At 39.3% G+C, this 20,216-nt stretch overlaps 1 protein-coding gene across 3 annotated transcripts; it reads left to right on the forward strand.

The window, feature by feature from the left end:
- The first annotated feature begins 246 nt into the window (after positions 1-246).
- On the forward strand, positions 247-19,105 carry LOC137374633 (uncharacterized). Of its 3 annotated transcripts, none has more exons than XM_068041052.1 (6): positions 247-347; positions 1,051-1,389; positions 1,482-1,565; positions 10,104-10,199; positions 14,926-14,993; positions 17,960-19,105. In XM_068041052.1, exons 1-6 carry the CDS (start codon positions 293-295, stop codon positions 18,191-18,193), a joined length of 876 nt encoding a protein of 291 aa, XP_067897153.1. In that variant the 5' UTR covers positions 247-292; the 3' UTR covers positions 18,194-19,105. The 3 variants fall into 3 exon arrangements, 2 of the variants coding, with proteins under 2 accessions (XP_067897153.1, XP_067897152.1); XR_010975861.1 differs by lacking the exon at positions 247-347 and adding an exon at positions 388-597 and having other exon boundaries at positions 14,926-15,319; positions 17,960-18,033; XM_068041051.1 differs by lacking the exon at positions 247-347 and adding an exon at positions 388-597.
- Positions 19,106-20,216: the final 1,111 nt, after the last annotated feature.

The following is a 20,216-nucleotide window of genomic DNA, read 5'->3' on the forward strand; positions in this document are numbered from 1 at the left end:
CAATACACTGATTCCCCCAAAAAGCAGGTTCTGGCCAAATTAAACACTACATAGATAAGATTATTTTTTCATTTCCAAACACATGCTTGTTATAAAGTATTTGGTGATCTTTACATACACTTACGCTTGCAGAGGAGCACGAATGGCAAGAAACTCATTTCAATATGTTAATGTGTGGGTGAGACAGCTTTCATTGACATAAAGCTTGTGTAACCACACATGCACGCGTCAGCTTTGCTGAAATCACCACCATAGCTTTTCCGTTTCAGAGCACCACTGAGGTCACGTCAGTATGACTTGTGTAGTTAAAGTGGTAATGTTCAAGTTATGCCTCTTGTTATTTATAAGTAAGTAACCATTTTGTTTCTCAAAAGTTATGATTGTCTTCCTTAGAGTAAAGAAGGTTAAGGGGAGATTTGATAGAGGTGTTCAAAATCATGAACAGTTTTGATAGAGTAAATAAGAAGAAACTGTTTCATCTGGGAGATCAGTAATGAGAGGATACCGATTTAAGATAATTGACAAAAGAACAGATGGGAGATGAATTATTTTTTAATGCAGCGAGTTGTTATGACCTGGGATGCACTTGCCTGAAAGGTGGGTAGAAGCAGATTCAATAGTAATTTTCAAAAGGGTATTGGATATATATTTGTAAATGAAATATATGTAGGGCTGTGGGGAAACAGCAGGGGAGTGGGACTAATTCGCTAGCTCAAAGAGCAGGCACAGAAACAAAGGGCCAAATGGTCTCCTTCTGTGCTTTTGATTCTATGACTCTCAATGGCTGGAGTTGTACTATCACAGTGCACAGTCACAGTGTCTTTTAGCAAGCTTCTTCCCATTGTACAATATGAATGCAAGATCGATTATACTTATTGCTGATCAAAGCAAAACGTAGCGCACTTGGACTCTATATTTCATCTACTGCTTTGTAATCTATTTTAACTGAACAACCACCTTAATCTTTTAGTCATATTGATTCAATGTAACATAGACAATTTCCAAATTAATATATAGTCAGTACTATTGTGTTTTTATTTCTCTTTGCAGATCAAATATTGGCTCTGTTACAGAAGATTGAAACGGTAGAACACATCAATGCCACAATTGGAGAAAATGTGTTATTTTCTACAAACTCTATATCTGATATGAATCGGTCACTAGAATGGAAGTACGGTTGTGAGACAAGTCAAAAAGGTATCGTAACCTTTCCCTTTAGAGAACGTGACCTCAAAATCTTTCAAAGTTACAAGGGTCGAGTGGATGTTTTTGAAAATGGCTCATTTTTATTATCAAACGTTCAACTAAACGATACAGGATGTTATACATTGACACTGGTCGATACTGCAGGGAGAGAACTGACAGTCGGAAAAAACTTGTCAGTCTCTGGTAAGTTCTTTAAGTGTTTGGAAAGATATCAAAATGGAAGATTTTGTTTCTCCTGGCTATTCCTCATAACAGAATTCTCTATCCTATTTTAGAAGTGGAAATAAGTGATCGCCATGAGTATCAAAATGAAGTAAATATGTCGAAAAATATTGAGATGAAAAACTGGAAACTCATTGGTAAGTTTATAGCATTGATTATTCAATCCAACTGATCAGGGTCATTCTTTGAATGGTTCTAAACCAAGTTCACCAGAATTCTAACAGGGCTTAAAGGTTTATGTTATGGGCAGACATTTTGTATAAACTCGCCATGTGTTTGAGTTTCAAAAGTCAACAGATAATTTAATTGTGATGTTTAAAATAATAAATGGATTCAATAGGCTAAATACAGAGAAGCTACTACCTCTGGTGAGGGAATCAACAACATGGGGGCACAATCTTATAATTAGAGCTAAGTCATCCAGGAGTGAAATCAGGAAGCAGCTTTTCACATAAATCATGAAATCTGGAATTCTCTCCCCGAAAGGTTTTGGACGCTGGGTCAATTGACATTTTCAAGACTGCAATCAGCATATTCTTATTATTTAATGTTATCAAGAGAAAAGAATCAAAGGCAGCTAAATTGAGTTGAGGTGGCTTTCAGCCATGATCTAATCGAGTGGTGGGATAGCATTAAGGAGCTGAATAGCATACTCCTATTCCTCTGTTCATGCGTAAGTCAATTGACTCATATCCAAAAATTGTACGGTATGTTTCATTTTTTCCCCTACATTGTTTTGCTATCGGTTACATGAACTGTACACCCACCATAATGGATACCTGATATCTGAGAAAATAAGCTGCAATGGTGTGGTAGTATTAGTTTGTACAACAGCTCAAAAGAATGCGGTAGAAAAATGACAAAATAAATATCCAAAAGGAAATCTAACATAATAAACTGACACAGTATAAAGTATTTGACAAAGCTGCTATTGAACTGAACCACGTATTCGAAAACTATCAATGCAATCCTACAGACAAAAGAAGCACATTTTAATGATTAATGGGCATATTTCCATTTAGCTTCGAGATGAGAAGATAAATCGAAGTCTGCTTAGCTCAACACAAAATTGACCTAGTAATATCGGCATAGGATGCTAATGATGGATAAAGGCCACACACACCACCAAATTGTATCCGTCGTGTGTGCTGGTGCCTCTAATCTCAACATCTTTGATGTTTTGGTCATCCAATTGTTCCACGCAATTAGATAACAAAATAGAATCTTTTTAAAGTTTATTAATGATACCAGGAAACATTTAGGTCTTCAAAGTGGTGTGATGCATGTAGCAGGGTCGTGCTAATTTAGAAGAAATAATAATACAGTAAATGTGAGAAATGAATGCTAGGAGTAGGTTTAACATTTTCAGCGAAGAAAATGATTATATTTTCAAATAGTAGTTTATTGACTTGTAGGCTCAGGTTTAATACTGTTTTGCAGCCTGAAGTCACACCAAAAAAAAGGAAAAAAAGACTTGCATTTATATAGCGCCTTTCATGGCCAAAGGATATCCCAAAGCGTTTTACAGTCAATTAAATACTTTTTGAGGTGTAGTCACTATTGTAACGTTGGCAACGCATTAATAATTTACACACAGCAAGCTGTGATAACAATAAGATAATCTGTTTCAGTGATGTTGTTTGAGGATAAATACTAGCCAGGATACCAGGGATAACTCCCCTACTTTTCAAAATAGTGCCAAGGGATCTTTTACAGCCATCTGAGTGAGTAGACAGGGGCTTGGTCTAAAAGTTTAAGACAGCATCTACTCACTATTGCATTGGATTGCCAGCCTTAATGCTCAAGTCATGGAGTGAAATTTAAATCCAAAACCTTCAGACCTAGAGGAAAGGGTGCTATCAACTGAGCCACAGCTACCACTTAACATGGTCTATACTTTTTCTTTGTTCAGTGGCTTAATGGCAAAGCTTTTTAAATGGTTACGTTTCAGTCAATCATAGAATCATAGAATGGTTACAGCATGTCGTGTCTGTGCCAGCTCTCTGCAAGAGCAACTCAGCTACTCCCACTCTCCTGCCTTTTCCCTGTAGCCCTGCAATTTTTCTCTTTCCAGATAATTATCCAATTCTCTTTTGAAATCCACAATTGAATCTGCCTCCATCACACTCTCAGGCAGTGCATTCCAGATCCTAAACACTCGCTGCATAAAAAAGTTTTTCCTCCTTTCGCAGTTGCTCCTTTTGCCATTCACCTTAATTGATGTCCTCTGGTTCTCGACCCTTCCACCAATGGGAACAATTTCTCCCCAACTACCCTGTCCAGACCCCTCAGGATTTTAAACACTTGTACCAAATTCCTCTTAACCTTCTCTTCTCTAAGAACAGCCCCAGCTTCTCCAATGGAACAGTAATAACTTTGCTTTAGTGTTTCAAACTGCAATGTTGCTGCCTTGCTATCCATTTCATATTTAGTGGAGCTGTGATGTGAACAGTGAGACAAATTTTCACGGCCTGCCCAAAATTATTGTGAAATTTTGTGAAGTCCAAACTCTACATCAGTGGTGCAGGGGTTAGCACCGCAGCCTCACAGCTCCAGTGACCCGGGTTCAATTCTGGGTACTGCCTGTGTGGAGTTTGCAAGTTCTCCCTGTGTCTGCGTGGGTTTCCTCCGGGTGCTCCAGTTTCCTCCCACAGCCAAAAGACTTGCAGGTTGATAGGTAAATTGGCCATTATAAATTGACCCAAGTATAGGTAGGTGGTAGGGGAATATAGGGAAGGTGGGGATGTGGTAGGAATATGGGATTAGTGTAGGATTAGTATAAATGGGTGGTTAATGGTCGGCACAGACTCGGTGGGCCGAAGGGCCAGTTTCAGCGCTGTATCTCTAAATCTAAATCTAAATCTATATGGAGCCTCTAAGTAGCAGTATTTTGTTAAAAAAAAAAGAGTTTTAGCAAATCAGCGGTATTTCTTGGTTTATGGCACATAGATTATGTTATGTTGGTTTTAAGATAAATATGAGAACCTTAAAGTTTTTACATCTCATCTCCATTATGTATTCAGGATTGAAAGGGTTCGGGTCTTTTATTGTTAGAGGGGTTATGGTCCAGTTAAGGATGGTGTGTTAATGACCATCAAGAAAGGTTTTGTAGCCTTGCTGAGTACTGTTGTAGCAGAAGAAAATCAGTTTCCTTGAGCAATGAACATGTGAACAAATCAGCTGTATCTGCCAATCTAAGTGGCTGATACATAGAATGGACAAGAGACTGGGAAACGCCATTTGAGGTGAACCTGGGCCTTCTTCCTGTAAGCCCACTCCACTTATTATTACTGATTGAAAGAGCCGATGAGCTTGCTAGCTCTTTACCATCATTTATTTATGTAGAGACTCGAGAAGCTGGGATTGTTCTCCTTAGAGCACAGAATAAGGAGAAGCTGTTTCCATTGTCAGCAGGTTCAGTAACCAGAGGACACCAATTTGAAATAATTGGCGAAGAAACCAGAGGTGAAGAGATTAGTTTTTACACAAAGAATTGTTAGGATCTGGAATGCATAGCATGAAAGGATGGTGGAGCAGATTTAATGGTAACTTTCAACAGGGAACTGGATATATAATCAAAAAGGAAAAGTTCATCGGTCTATGGGGAAAGAGCAGAGCAGTGGGGCTAGCTAGCTCTTTCAAAGCGCAGACACAGGCACAAGAAGCCAAATTATATCCTTCCATGCTGTGAGATTCTATGAAATTTCTAATGATAGTGTGCTAGGTTGTCAAAAGTTTGCTGTTACTTTTAAACTTGCATCTTTTTGGGCAAGGCTTCACATCAACTGCTTTCCCACTATAAGAGTTGTGCATCATTACCAGTGAGAACATTTTCTCACTACAGTACATCAATGCACACTTGCCTTTTTCATGCCACACTTCTGGCATCAGATCAATAACCAGGAAGTGACAATGATGTCATAAACATAAAAGCAGCCTTAAATAATTACAAATAAAAACAGAAAATGCGGTAAAGGTACAACAGATTGATCAGTATTTCAAAGACAAAGATAGGTTAAGATTTTAAGTGTTATCCCAAAAAGCATGCAGAAAGTAACAACAGTATTTTCTTAATGACCTGTCCTATCAGATTGTGTTGTTAACACCGAAGTACAACCATAATCTATTTCTATTCTTATGAATAGTCACTTGAAAGTTAGAGGCAAAAGCTTTTACATTTTAAGGTGACACTACAGTAAGGTTGGTTATGTAACCTTCTGGAAATGTCTTTTTTTTCAACACAATGGGTCCTTCTAACTGTTTGAGGTTAATATTGTTGACTTTCCCCGTAACAATTACTGTTTTGCTGTTTTGTGTCATTTTCATTCAAACATATTTATCTCGCCCAAAGATAAACTACAAGCAGCTGGACTTAGGAACACAGGAACAGGAATGGGCCATTCAGCCCTTGAGCCTGTTCCGCCATTCAATTAGATCATGACTGATTTGTACCTCAAATCCATTTACCCGGTATATTTAAATACATTTAATAAATTATGGGATAGTGGGTGTTAAATATATTATCTTAAGGGAAAATATTTTTTCACCCATTTATTTCCGTCGGTGAGTTAACTTTAACGTTCAATTTTTCCTTTCTTTTTTTCTCAATGAGCGGAAAATTACATAGCAATGATTCAGGCAATATGATTAATTATCACATATATATTAGTATATATACATATATATATATATATATATATATATATGTATATATATATATATAAAATATTACATGACTTGGTAATCACATGCTGGATTCCTGATGTAACAGTCTTTTTTTCCTTTCTGTCACAATTTCCATTAATATCTAAAATAATGAATTGATTGCTTCACACAGTAGCTCCAAATTTACTGAAATGTTTTAATTATAGTCTCAAGTGCCATTTCTGTAGATTTATTGTTTGCCATTTGCTTTTTGTTTATTGTCAATTGCTATTTTTTTTCTTAATTGACTTTTGTTTCACTGATAAGTGAGATTGCCTTAAAACTATATTGTTTTTAAAAAATTGACCGTTGATACAAGTCACCAAGCTACAAAATGTTTATGAAATCCCTGGAGAAGGTGCAGAAAAGAGCAACATAAATAAGGCCAAATGACAAGGAAATAAGCTATGAGAAAGTGTTAAAAGAAGCTCAATTTCTACAGTCTAGAGAAGCAACAGTTAAGGTCAGATCTCACTAAAGTATACAAAATACCGGTAACTCTTGAATATTACTTTAAAATAAGACAGGATAATAAGTCAAGAGGTCATTAATATAAACTTAGAAGTAAATTTGGATCAGAAGGAAATTTCTTGATTCAGTGGGTGCCAAATGCTTGGAATAATGGATTAGACCGAATAATAGAGACAAGAATTCAAAATGCAGTTGGATACTGTTCTGACAGTTACAATACTAAGCCAAGATTTGGCAAGATGGCTTTTTCCCTTCCTTGACTTCTCTAACATTCTAAGTGTGCGTCTATAGATGCCTATATATCTACAGATATGCTGTGAGATTCTATGAAATTTCTAATGATAGTGTGCTAGGTTGTAGTTGTAGTAGCGATATATGTAGATATATAAATAAAACAACTTTACGTATCTAAACTTTATTGTTGAAAATAAATATCAAAATGTACAGATTTCTCATTATAACAAACTGCTTAATCCTGTCAGAAGCTCTGTTAAAAGCAGTAAAAGATAGCAAGTAAAGTGTATGCTAAGAATGGGGTGGCACAGTGGCGCAGTGGTTAGCACCTCAGCCTCACAGCTCCAGCGACCCGGGTTAGGTTTTGGGTACTACCTGTGTGGAGTTTGCAAGTTCTCCCTGTGACCGCATGGGTTTCCGACGGGTTCTACGGTTTATCCCACAGCCAAAGACTTGCAGGTTGATAGGTAAATTGGCCATTGTAAATTGCCCCTAGTATAGGTACGTGGTAGGAGAATTGAGGGAAGGTGGGGATGTGGTAGGGAATATGGGATTAATGTAGGATTAGTATAAATGGGTGGTTGATGGTTGGCACAGACACGGTAGGCCGAAGGGCCTGTTTCAGTGCTGTATCTCTCTATGACTTTAATGAATCCTCTAGCCCCAACAATTTTTTATAACAAAGTTTGACTGTAGGTTTTATCCAATGTGGAGTTGGATTTTAGCTCCATTCCAGTCTGTTTTTTGTGGAATGCTGCCCCTGCTTCTCTCCAGGAAGGAAACAATTACTGCAGTTGACTATGTGTAGCAAAATCATAACTGTATCTGTTTGGGATTTCCAACAAAATTGGACTAGAATGAGATTATGATTTCACTAGAAGTAGCGAGCGGAGAGGATCTTCATGAACTCACCTACAACGTTGCTACACTGAGTGACCGGCAGCATTCTTAATCTAGCACCCTTTAAGTCCACAATCATGTGCCTGCTGCTTAAGTGTAAGTTTGCATCTCTCTACGTGAAATGGATATAGAATCCACCTGAATTTTATTTATACTTTGTTAATGATCTTCCTCAAAAATCTGAACAAATTCCCTCTATTTTTCCTTCCTAGTGAACTCATGAACAATGATTATTCAAATCAAATAAACTAATTATTAATTTGGGGCAGCAAGGGAGTGAGGGTGGTGGTGTTGATGGAAATAACTGAATAACACAATATTCAGCAGAATCCTGAAAGTTCAAAATAACCTAAAAATCAAACTTGGGCATAGAAATGAGCCTAAACAAAAAACTATAGGCATTTGGATGGATCCAATTAATAATTCCTTATGCTGAATTTCTGGTCCAGGGTAACTCAACCAAGCCCAAAATTCACATAGGCAAAATTCAGGATTAGCTAACAGTTTAATACAAAACAGCAAAAGATTATAAAGTGACTTGGCCCCATTCATACTAATTGGATCAGTGTTGCCAAATTTTACTTAAGGGCTCTGCCCTGATTAAGATCAGTCCTACAATTTGCACGCAAGTGCTCAGTATTAATCAGTATAGCAGGTTTTAGTCCTCTGTGTTTTGAGCAAACTAAATTTCAAAGACTTTTTCACAGAATAATGACAGCGAAGGCAATTCAAACTTTGTGCAATAGTGTAAAAGCAGTGATAGCAAATACACAGCCCATTTTGCTTCTCTCCCAATTTTGTTTACATTTGCACAAAGTCAAAATTACCCCAGTGTGTGATATTTCTGGAGAGTGAGTGCAGGGCGGAGGGGAGGGGGAGCTGTGTGGTGGTGCAGGGAGTAGAGGTCTTGTGCCATTGATTATTTTCTCCACAAGAAATTTGTGTGATGTAAATCCTGATATACCTAAACCTTTATTCCCATAGTTAGCTCCTGTACCCTGTTCACCATTGATGAAGTGAAAATCACAAAGTTAAATATGGATGAGCAAGCCCATTCAGTCAGTCCAGCTCCTGCCTCCATTGAGACCCACCATCCAACCAACATCACTTCCAGCTCCCTCGAGTAAATCCAGAGTTTTGGCTCCACTACCCTACCCAGGAAAACCATTGCAAGTATTAATCACTCTGCATTTGGAGACGTGTTTCCTGACATCAGTTCTGAAGAAGCCTGAATCAATTATTTATGTCCCACCTAAACCTCTTACCACAGAAGCAAAACAGTTTTTAGGTAGTTAACCACACCAGCAATGAGCAGAACATTTATGCAAAGGATACAATTAAACTTCCAAAATCACCATTCTGGGTGAATGTAACAGGAGCTTTCTGATAGAGTCATAGAGACATTTACAGCACAAAAGGAGGCCATTCGGTCTATCGAGTTCATGCCAGCTCTCCGTGGAGCTAAGCAGTCGGTCCCACTCCTGGGCTCAATCCCCGTAGCCCTGCAAGTCTATTTCTCTCAGGTGGCCATCCAACTTCCTCATCCTCCTGATATTGTAATAGATAATCACAGCATTAATATTTATATAGCCTAATGTGGCTATCAAACCACCTGAAATGACGTCAGCTCTGTGTTCTGCTCATGTCAAAATAGACTCATGTAAGCCAAAGTTAAAATATGCCTTGATGATTGTGTTCTTAGGCACTTGTAGATATTACTGAAAGAGATAATTTAAATATAATTTTTATGTTTGTTTTAACATTTCATGGGTATGATAATATAGTTATGCATTTATATTTTCTTTAAATGTGAGCCAGCAATTCTTGTAAATGTCTTTGCTCATTATTTCCATTTAGAGTCATAGAGTCATAGAGAGATACAGCGCTGAAACAGGCCCTTCGGCCCACCGAGTCTGTGCCGACCAACAACCACCCATTTATACTAATCCTACATTAATCCCATATTCCCTACCACATCCCCACCATTCTCCTACCACCTACCTACACGAGGGGCAATTTACAATGGCCAATTTACCTATCAACCTGCAAGTCTTTGGCTGTGGGAGGAAACCGGAGTGCCCGGCATAAACCCGCGCGGTCACAGGGAGAACTTGAAAACTCCGCATAGGCATTTTGCATCTGGAATGTTATTAATAACTGTCCCATTTGAACCCACTTAGTTCTTTGGATGTTTTTTAGTGGGGCCTCCTGAAATTTGAAACTGATATAAAATTAACACTCATTGCTGGAAAAGCATTGCTGGAGTTTCAATCTTAGTAATAAATCATGCCCCTAAATGGCTGAGGCACTTCATTCTCCACCAGTTTTCTTTACACTGAATTTGCATTTTGTTTTCCCCCCCATAGGCACTGTAATTGGCGTTACTGTGATTGGAATTTGTGCAATCTGTGCTGTGGTTGTATATTTCATAAAGAGAAGGAAGCAGGAAAGTACAGGGCCTGGTAAGTGACATTCTTGACTTTCTGAAGATACTATAATAGAAAGCCACTTTGATCTAGTAATTCACTTTTATTGAAATATATTTAGTCACACTGACAGCATAAGAAACATTTTTTAAAAATCCTTAAATTAGATTTTGTGCAAATATTCAGTGAGTGGAGAGCATCCTACATTCCCAAACAAATTTTATGGAGCTTTTGGGAAATTAGGAAACATACATTGCTTCCTTTCTTCCCTTGTAATACCACTAACTACAACAACATTTACATAGTACCTTTAATATAGGGAAACATCACAAGGTGTTCCATAGTAGCGTTATCAAACAATTTTGATTAGCCATTAATCTGTAGTTGAAAGATGCATAAATAGCATATGTAAGTTTCGTGAGTGGGTTGTGTTTCAAATTAACTGAATAGATTAAAATAAGCACATTTCAGCAAATGTACAGAAGACTACGTATAAAAGTTAAAATTAATCTCAGGTATCTCCTCCTAAATTTCACCAGGCACTTCATGCAATCATTATATGTCAATTAGACAGCAGACCTCTGAATTCAAATAACAGGTTCCTAAAAAGGGTGAGAAAAGTTTTAGGGGAGGTATTGTAATGCCCGATGACTTACTGAGTAAATGTACTACATGGTGAGATACTGAGCTGCACAAATCAGGTAGGTCCCAAATTTGATTTCCAGGTTAGCTGATCTCAGCCAGAGTAGTGACTGAGGTACCATAATTGGTCTCCATGTCCATGAGCTAAGTAGGGAGCAGGGTAGAAATCAATCAGTTCCCCCGCTTCTATTAATTGTTTCTGTCCCCCAACTGGAAAATGTGCACATGGAGAAATCAGGCGTGGAGAGAATCGGGCTGGGCTGTGAATCCCTTCAGAGTCAAATAGCCTTTTGACTTTTTCTGTCCATGCCATTTACATAAGGTGCTAGAGGGCTGCTGGCACCAATAAGAGTCAGTGCATCAGAAAGACAACAGATGATAAAGCACAGAACAAAGAACAAAGATAATTACAGCACAGGAACAGGCCCTTCGGCCCTCCAAGCCTGCGCCGATCCAGATCCTCTCTCTAAACATGTCGCCTATTTTCTAAGGTTCTGTATCTCTTTTCTTCCTGCCCATTCATGTATCTGTCTAGATACATCTTAAAAGACGCCATCGTGCCCGCATCTACCACCTCCGCTGGCAACGCGTTCCAGGCACCCACCACCCTCTGCGTAAAGAACTTTCCACGCATATCCCCCCTAAACTTTTCCCCTTTCACTTTGAACTCGTGTCCTCTAGTAATTGAATCCCCCACTCTGGGAAAAAGCCTCTTGCTATCCACCCTGTCTATACCTCTCCTGATTTTGTACACCTCAATCAGGTTCCCCCTCAACCTCCGTCTTTCTAATGAAAATAATCCTAATCTACTCAACCTCTCTTCATAGCTAGCGCCCTCCATACCAGGCAACATCCTGGTGAACCTCCTCTGCACCCTCTCCAAAGCATCCACATCCTTTTGGTAATGTGGCGACCAGAACTGTACGCAGTATTCCAAATGTGGCCGAACCAAAGTCCTATACAACTGTAACATGACCTGCCAACTCTTGTACTCAATACCCCGTCCGATGAAGGAAAGCATGCCGTATGCCTTCTTGACCACTCTATTTACCTGCGTTGCCACCTTCAGGGAACAGTGGACCTGAACACCCAAATCTCTCTGGACATCAATTTTCCCCAGGACTTTTCCATTTACTGTATAGTTCACTCTTGAATTGGATCTTCCAAAATGCATCACCTTGCATTTTCCCTGATTGAACTCCATCTGCCATTTCTCTGCCCAACTCTCCAATCTATCTATATTCTGCTGTATTCTCTGACAGTCCCCTTCACTATCTGCTACTCCACCAATCTTAGTCTCGTCTGCAAACTTGCTAATCAGTCCACCTATACTTTCCTCCAAATCATTAATGTATATCACAAACAGCAGTGGTCCCAGCACGGATCCCTGTGGAACACCACTGGTCACACGTCTCCATTTTGAGAAACTCCCTTCTACTGCTACTCTCTGTCTCCTGTTGCCCAGCCAGTTCTTTATCCATCCAGCTAGTACACCTTGGACCCCATGCGCCTTCACTTTCTCCATCAGCCTGCCATGGGGAACCTTATCAAACGCCTTACTGAAGTCCATGTATATGACATCGACAGCCCTTCCCTCATCAATCAACTTTGTCACTTCCTCAAAGAATTCTATTAAGTTGGTAAGACATGACCTTCCCTGCACAAAACCATGTTGCCTATCACTGATAAGCCCATTTTCTTCCAAATGGGAATAGATCCTATCCCTCAGTATCTTCTCCAGCAGCTTCCCTACCACTGACATCAGGCTCACCGGTCTATAATTACCTGGATTATCCCTGCAACCCTTCTTAAACAAGGGGACAACATTAGCAATTCTCCAGTCCTCCGGGACCTCACCCGTGTTTAAGGATGCTGCAAAGATATCTGTTAAGGCCCCAGCTATTTCCTCTCTCGCTTCCCTCAGTAACATTGTACAAATTTAACAGCAACATAAGGTGAAAGTAAATGTCATATCTTTTTCCAATTTTTGTTTGAGCTAATTGGTATAAGCAAAAAGGTGATAAAATTGCAGGCAATACAGGAGCTATACTTGATTAATAGATTAAGAATTACATCAACAGGCAATTCAAGTCATAGCCTTTGAATTACAAAGAAGGAGATTGTCCTGATTGAATATCTTCTGCAAAAAACTCTCATGGGATACATTTTTCATTATCCCTTCAGATTTCATCAGCTGAATCTTTGCTTCAGGGGTGGGAAATAGGAGCCGGGACTGTTTCCAGGTCCCAAACATGACCCTGGGGTAAATAGTCACTTCTGGAGTTTTGACTGGAGCATTACCTTCATTGGTTGATCTGATTGTAACCTCAACTCCACATTCCCATTTACCCCCAATAACCTTCACCCCTTTGCTTATTAAGAATCTATCTACCTCTGCCTTAAAAATATTCAGACTCTGCTTCCACCGCCTTTTGAGGAAGAGAGTTCCAAAAATCCACGACCCTCTGAGAGAAAAAATTTCTCCTCACCTCTGTCTTAAATGGGCGACCCTTTATCTTTATTTTTAAACAGTGACCCCTAGTTCTAGATTCTCCCACAAGACAAAACATCCTTTCCACATCCACGCTGTCAAGACCCCTCAGAATCTTATATGTTTCATTCAAGTCACCTTTTACTCTTCTAAACTCCAGCGGATACAAGCCTGGCCTGTCCAACCTTTCCTCATAAGACAACCGCCCATTCCAGGTATTAGTCTAATAAACCTTCTCGGAACTGTTTCCAACGCATTTACATCTTTCCTTAAATAAGGAGAGCAATACTGCACACAGTACCCCAGCATAACCTCCCTACTTTTGTATTCAATTCCCCTCGCAATAAGTGATTACATTCTATTAGCTTTCCTATTATCTAATAGCTTTCGCGTCGGGAAGCTGACTGGAAAATCCCAGTCAGCCTCCATTACCTACCCTTAACAAGGCTCTTAATAGTTGACTGCCTGCCTTTCCAGCCCCAAACGCACTTCGACCAAAATGGCTGACACTTGGACCGGGGTGGGGAAACCAGCAAATTGGCTGGTTCCAGTATTTTCAGACCCTGTTCCTAACCGTGGCGGGGCCCAAGAATCCTGTTCCATTTTTTTTGTTTTAATATAAGGATTGGAACATAATCATTTATGACAATACATCTTTTCTGCGTTTGACATAAAAAAGGAATGTGAGATGACAATTTCAAAATACTGTAGGATTTTCCCCTAAAGATATTCACAGGCTTTGAGATTCACGGTAGTATATTTGGTCAAGTTGGTACTGAATACTGGCAGTCCAGTTATCTAACAAAGGCATTGCCCATTATATTGAGATGAACCTTTGGTGGTGACTGCCCGCTATGCATGCTGCCCGTTTGACTTCAATGGGAAAAAAAGTTGGGTGGCTTGTTTAACGGGCAGTTAAACCACGACCACCCATTTTTAGTCACCGCTGTCTGTCAAAATCAGCACATGTAGGCCATAACCTCGGTGTCTAAATAAGTGCCTTTTCAAGAAAACCCACTCTGCCCCCTATTTCTTCAGGCCTCCATATAAATGAGCACAACAATTGCATTTAGTAAACTTCTGCAAATAAATGCATCGACAATGAATCAGATTTCACTGTTCAATAACTACCATGGTCCAAAGTAATCTTTTATTATAAATGTAAGACTACATTTATCATAAGGTTTTCAATATTATAAAGAGGTTTGATACAGCTGATTCACATATTATTTTCACAATTGAAGAGTTCAAAAACAGGAGACTTCTAAAATTAGCAGTAAGTAAGAAATTCATCAAGAATTCATTCACAGTACTAGAGGTGTGGAACAGGTTACCATGAAAAGCCATTGAAAAAATTAGTGTCAATGAGTACAAAAGACAATTAGTATGTTCCTAGGGAGAGAAGAGATTGACAGATGTGGTGAGAAAGTTTGGTTGAGATCAACCTCAAGGAAGGGGATTTGGTCTAAATCAATTTTCTTATTCCTAAAATTTCTTAAATTACTAAATACATTTGTTCTATAAGGGCCAATTGAAGAAAAATTTCTTTACAGTTTGTAATCTAGATGAGGAGATTGTGAACACAATAATGACATTGAAAATTACTAATTTTCTCATTTTTTATTACAGTGGTACCAGGTGTGAGGAGCAATGAGAATTTAAATAGCAATGTTCCAATGGTTGTTTATTCAACTTATGTAGGTACATATCCTAACTATGGAAAATCACGTCAAACATGTCCTTTGGATCAAACTTGACAAGAGTTTTGCTGTGCAATGTGTTTGAAAAACTTTGCTATGTTATTTATAAAAGTACAGTGGAACCTCAATTACCTGCACTTTGGTTATCTACCTTCTTGATTACTCACAAGAATTTTTGGCAAGGTCAAATGCCACGGAAGCAGCTAAGATACCAGCTCAAAGATCCCCCTGCAACCACCTGCTGATGGATCCATCACAGTCCTAAGAGGGATGACCAAAAAATGCTCCTCAAACATGGAGATTCTCAGCCACAAAGATGCCTGGTAAAAGTACCACATTCTTATCTTCAGCAATTCCGTTGGCAATAGCCACAGCATTGAGCTTAGTCAAGCTTGCTTGTTTAAATGGGCCTGTATTTAGGCTCCTGTGCTGGTCAGCAGGCCATACATTGGGATTATTTAAACCTAACCCACCCACCCAGTGAAAAACTGGTGCAATCAGATAAACTGCCCATTTCGCACCCCGCCATGAAGACAATGGTAGGTAAATTCAGGTGATATGTAAAATGAGCGGCCAATCCAACCGCGTCAGTTACTCTCAAGAGGGGTTAGGTTAAGATGTCCCCCTGTTGAAATTAACACTACCCAATATGGTCACCATCTGGCTTTGTGTTCAACATACTCTCTCCACCACACAAGTCCATTTAAACAGGCAGGCCATGCACTGATTTTAAAGCTGCTGAATCTACACTGCTGCTGTTAATAGGAACACAATTGTGGGAGGCAAGCACATGCTTCCTTACCCCTACAGCTAGGAGGCCTGTGGTTAGCACTGGGAGAATACATTTTGCCCATCTTTCTTCGGTCAGTGACGGAACCAGCAGCTGGAATTGCAAGTAGGGGTGGACAGGGTAGAGAGGGGAAGGAATTAAAGCTGGTGATCTGTCGATTAACTGCTTCAGTGCCTTCTCATCCTACAAAGTAATGAAGAAAAATGCTTTTGTGGAGGTCTCTAATAGACTAGTGGGAAGAAACAGCACATAGGAAATGCAAATCAATGTTAATTTATAGACTCTCAAGACTATGCTAATTTCTTAGCCCTACCAGAGGAGAGTCCCTTATGGCAGATAATCAAGCATTTGCGTACTTTCATTATAACAAAATATTTCACTTTATTAAAGAGAAAGTGTTTCTTAAATCAACTGATAAAGAAGTTTATTGATGTTTGACCTATTTTAGTTTGTGCGTACTTCTGTTAAACTGGATTGAAGAAGTTCCATGATTGTCTAGGCATCAAAGTGATTCTGGGACCTGCTGCCTGAATGTGTTATTCCTTATAACAGACTTTCCAAGTTATGACATCTAATTATTCCATGAAATTCAATGCCTTAAAAAATTGGGCTCAATGGATATTAGCATAGAAATGCTCAACACGTCGATGTGAACAAGCTATTTTACTGACAATATTACCACTTTTGTTTTAGACAGTTTTGTGACTCTGTTAAAGTGCTGACAAAAGAATTTCATGCAAGCAGGTTAAGCATCTGCATAAAATGCCAAAACCCCAATTTCAAGTAAAAGGACTATGAACTAATTCTGTGATTTCTGTGTGCTTTCTAACACTGTAAAACATTTATCTATGCGAAATTGAAAGTGTAGCCCTTCGTTTTAAAAATACAGTTTGGTTTACTAATCTTCATATCTTATTGAATTGTTAATATATTTGTGTTCAATAAAATCTGAACAATTCTAACAGAAAGAAAACCTTCCCTTATACAAAATTAACAGAGGTCAGAAATTCCCTGTGAAACACGGGCAATTTCATAGATTTTTTTGATTGTATTTTGTTGATTTGGGATTTTCTAATATGATTCCATTGAAATAATGCTGTTCTATTTATATATAAATTAAATTGTTTTGATTTTGATACATATTAAGCTGGTATTTAATAAACGGAACTCTTTCCTGATTGCATTGACCCACGTTGATGTTATTTTAAAGGAATTAACTCAATCTGGGAACATGATATAGATGTAAGTATTGTCTTGTTGTAGTAGTTAACTATAATCCTTGGTGTAAGGCAGTGAGCAAAATTAAAAATGTTAATGTTTAAAGTGAATACATTGTACTCACTATAATATTTATATATGCAAGAAATAATTATGACAAAGCTGTGGGTGGCACAGTGGCGCAGTGGTTAGCACCGCAGCCTCACAGCTCCAGGGACCCGGGTTTGATTTTGGGTACTGCCTGTGCAGAGTTTGCAAGTTCTCCCTGTGACCACATGGGTTTTCGCCGGGTGCTCCGGTTTCCTCCCACAGCTGAAGCCTTGCAGGTGATAGGTAAATTGGCTGTTGTAAATTGCCCCTAGTGTAGGTAGGTGTTAGGGAATATGGGATTACTGTAGGGTTAGTATAAATGGGTGGTTGTTGGTCGGCACAGACTCGGTGGGCCGAAGGGCCTGTTTCAGTGCTGAATCTCAAAAATAAAATTTTTTTAAAAACCCTGCTATTTTCACCTTTTTACTAGCTGTGCAATGGCTTTTAAAAAAATTATTTCATAGAATGTGGGCATCGCTGGCAAGGCCAGCATTTGTTGCCCATCTCTAACTGCCCTTGACAACTGAGTGGCTTGCTAAGCCATTTTAGAGGGCATTTAAGAGTCAACCACATTGCTGTGGGTCTGGAGTCACATGGAGACTAGACCAGGACATTAGTGAACCAGATGGCTTTTTGTGACAATCAATTATAGTGTCATGCAGACCCCCACCTGCCAAGAATGAGGCATATTAATTTTATCGTATGAACATTCTCTTTAAACTGTTGGTGGAGTGAAGAAAGGACTTGTTAAAAAAAAATCACCAGACACTTGGCTGGAAAAATATTTGCATACTAACAGACGCTGCTTGTGGAGAAAAAGGACTATATTCTGCTCCAATTAACCCAATTGAATTTTGATCACCAGACATTGAAGGCAAGAAAGCACATTCCAGGCCCTGCTAAGATGACACACAGCCAGGACTGGTTAAACCAGCTAGTCACATTACTAACTGGCAAGCGCAGGTTTTTTGAACTAGCCACAGGACTGTTTGAATTGAGAAGGCTGTTTAAAACTGAAGCTGAAAGAAGCAAGTCTCTCGCCTGGCTGTCTCTCTCTCTCGTTTTCTCTGAAGCCACCAGACCCACGGAAGACACATAAACCTCAAGAGAGAAAGACTCCGACCTCGAAACAAGTTGAAGCGTGCACTGGGCCCCAACAAATTTCAAGTCTGACCGGTATCCAAAGACTTCACAGGAACTCAAACGACAGTAAAATAGAAACTTTTCCCCTTTATTCTTTTCTACTTTTCTGTCTCTATCTGCGTGTGTGTTTATCGCGTATGCATGCTAGCATGGTCGCGTCGCATATTCGTAGTCGGTAACCAGATTAAAGTTTTTTTTAATTCATTCCTGGGATGTGGGTGTCGCTGGATAGACTAGCATTTATTGCTGCCTTCTTGAACCGCTGTAGTCCATGGGAGGTAGGTACACCCACAGAGCTGTTAGGAAGGGAGTTCCAGGATTTTGACTCAGCGACAGTGAAGGAACGGCGATATAGTTCCAAGTCAGGTTGGTGTGTGACTTGGAGGGGAACTTGCAGGTGGTGGTGTTCCCATGCATTTGCTGCCCTTGTCCTTCTAGTTGGTAGAGGTCGCGGGGTTGGAAGGTGCTGTCGAAGGAGCCTTGGTGCATTGCTGCAGTGCATCTTGTAGATGGTACACACTGCAGCCACTGTACGTTGGTGGTGGAGGGAGTGAATTTTTGTGAATCAGGTGCCAATCAACCGGGCTGCTTTGTCCTGGATGGTGTTGAGCTTCTCGAATGTTGTTGGAGCTGCACCCATCCAGGCAAGTGGAGAATATTCCATCACACGCCTGACTTGTGCCTTGTAGATGGTGGACAGGCTTTGGGGAGTCAGGAGGTGAGTTACTTCCCGCAGGATTCCTAGCCTCTGACCTGCTCTTGTAGCCATGGTATTTATATGGCTTCTCCAGTTCAGTTTCTGGTCAATAGTAGCCCCTAGGATGTTGATAGTGGGGGATTTAGAGATGGTAATGCCATTGAATGTCAAGGGAAGATGGTTAGATTCTCTCTTGTTGGAGATGGTCATTGCCTAGTTTAAGATTAATAAACTTCTACCTTTCTTGTTTAAAATCTAAGAAAACCTGTCTGAATTGATTTCTTTGCCTTACAATTGGAAAGCGATGAACAAGGATTCACTAAAGGGGAGCTAAAACACGTTAAACAAGTTAAAATTGAACCTTGTTACAGTTAAACCAGACAAAAGCTGAGAGGGAACCCCTAGACCCCTCTCACCTGGTCGCAACAATAATTTCACAACACCATTACTGAGACTAGCTTTCAATTTCAGATTTTTATTAATTGATTGATCTTATATTCCAGGGTGTTAGCCTGAGCAGCTGGATTACTAGTTCAGTGACATACTCATACTCCCTCATACTGCCATGTTCAGTAACTCTCCTGAAAACATCCTCAAAGACCCCAATAACTATCATTTTAAATAAAAATATTCAGAAACAAAAATTAACAGAAAGACACAAAAAAGCAACATGTTTTTGTTTTGCTTCTGTTTAATCTGTAAAAAAAAAGTGCAAATATGATCTCTAACATCTCGTATGTCCCCTTCCTATTAAAGAACACTTGCAAGTAAGACCGTTTTGAAATATGCCAGACACCCACTTACAATGGATCCCACAGCACAAACACTTATGATCACTCCTCCCCAACCTGACTAGAGAACTTGCTATTTTAGATCTAATATTATGTAATGAGAAAGGGCTAATTAATAATCTTGTTGTAAAAGAACCTTTAGGGATGAGTGACCATAATATGATAGAATTTTACATTATGTTTGAAAGTGAGGGAGTTCAATCTGAGGCCAGGGTGTTAGATGTGAACAAAGGAAATTCTGAAGGGATGAGGGGCAAATTAGCTGAGGTGGAATGGGAAAATACATTAAAAGGTATGACAGTACATAGGCAATGGATAGTCTTTAAAGAAATATTACATAGTTTACAGCAACTCTACATTCCTTCAAGGCAGAAAACCCCCAAAAGTAAAGGCAGTCAACTGTGGATAACAAAGGGCTTGTATAAGATTAATAGAAAAGACCTAAAAGTTGCCAGAGATAATCGTAAACCTGAGAATTGGGAGGATTTTAG

Source organism: Heterodontus francisci, chromosome 10 (genome assembly GCF_036365525.1).
Source record: "Heterodontus francisci isolate sHetFra1 chromosome 10, sHetFra1.hap1, whole genome shotgun sequence".
NCBI lineage: Eukaryota > Metazoa > Chordata > Chondrichthyes > Heterodontiformes > Heterodontidae > Heterodontus > Heterodontus francisci.

Coding starts and splice junctions, on each gene's coding strand:
- LOC137374633 (XM_068041051.1), top strand. CDS start 534: ATGGGAGATGAATTATTTTTTAATGCAGCGAGTTGTTATGACCTGGGA. Junction 1,566..10,103: donor GAAAAACTGGAAACTCATTG/GTAAGTTTATAG, acceptor TCCCCCCCATAG/GCACTGTAATTGGCGTTACT. Junction 14,994..17,959: donor TGGTTGTTTATTCAACTTAT/GTAGGTACATAT, acceptor TTTGATCACCAG/ACATTGAAGGCAAGAAAGCA.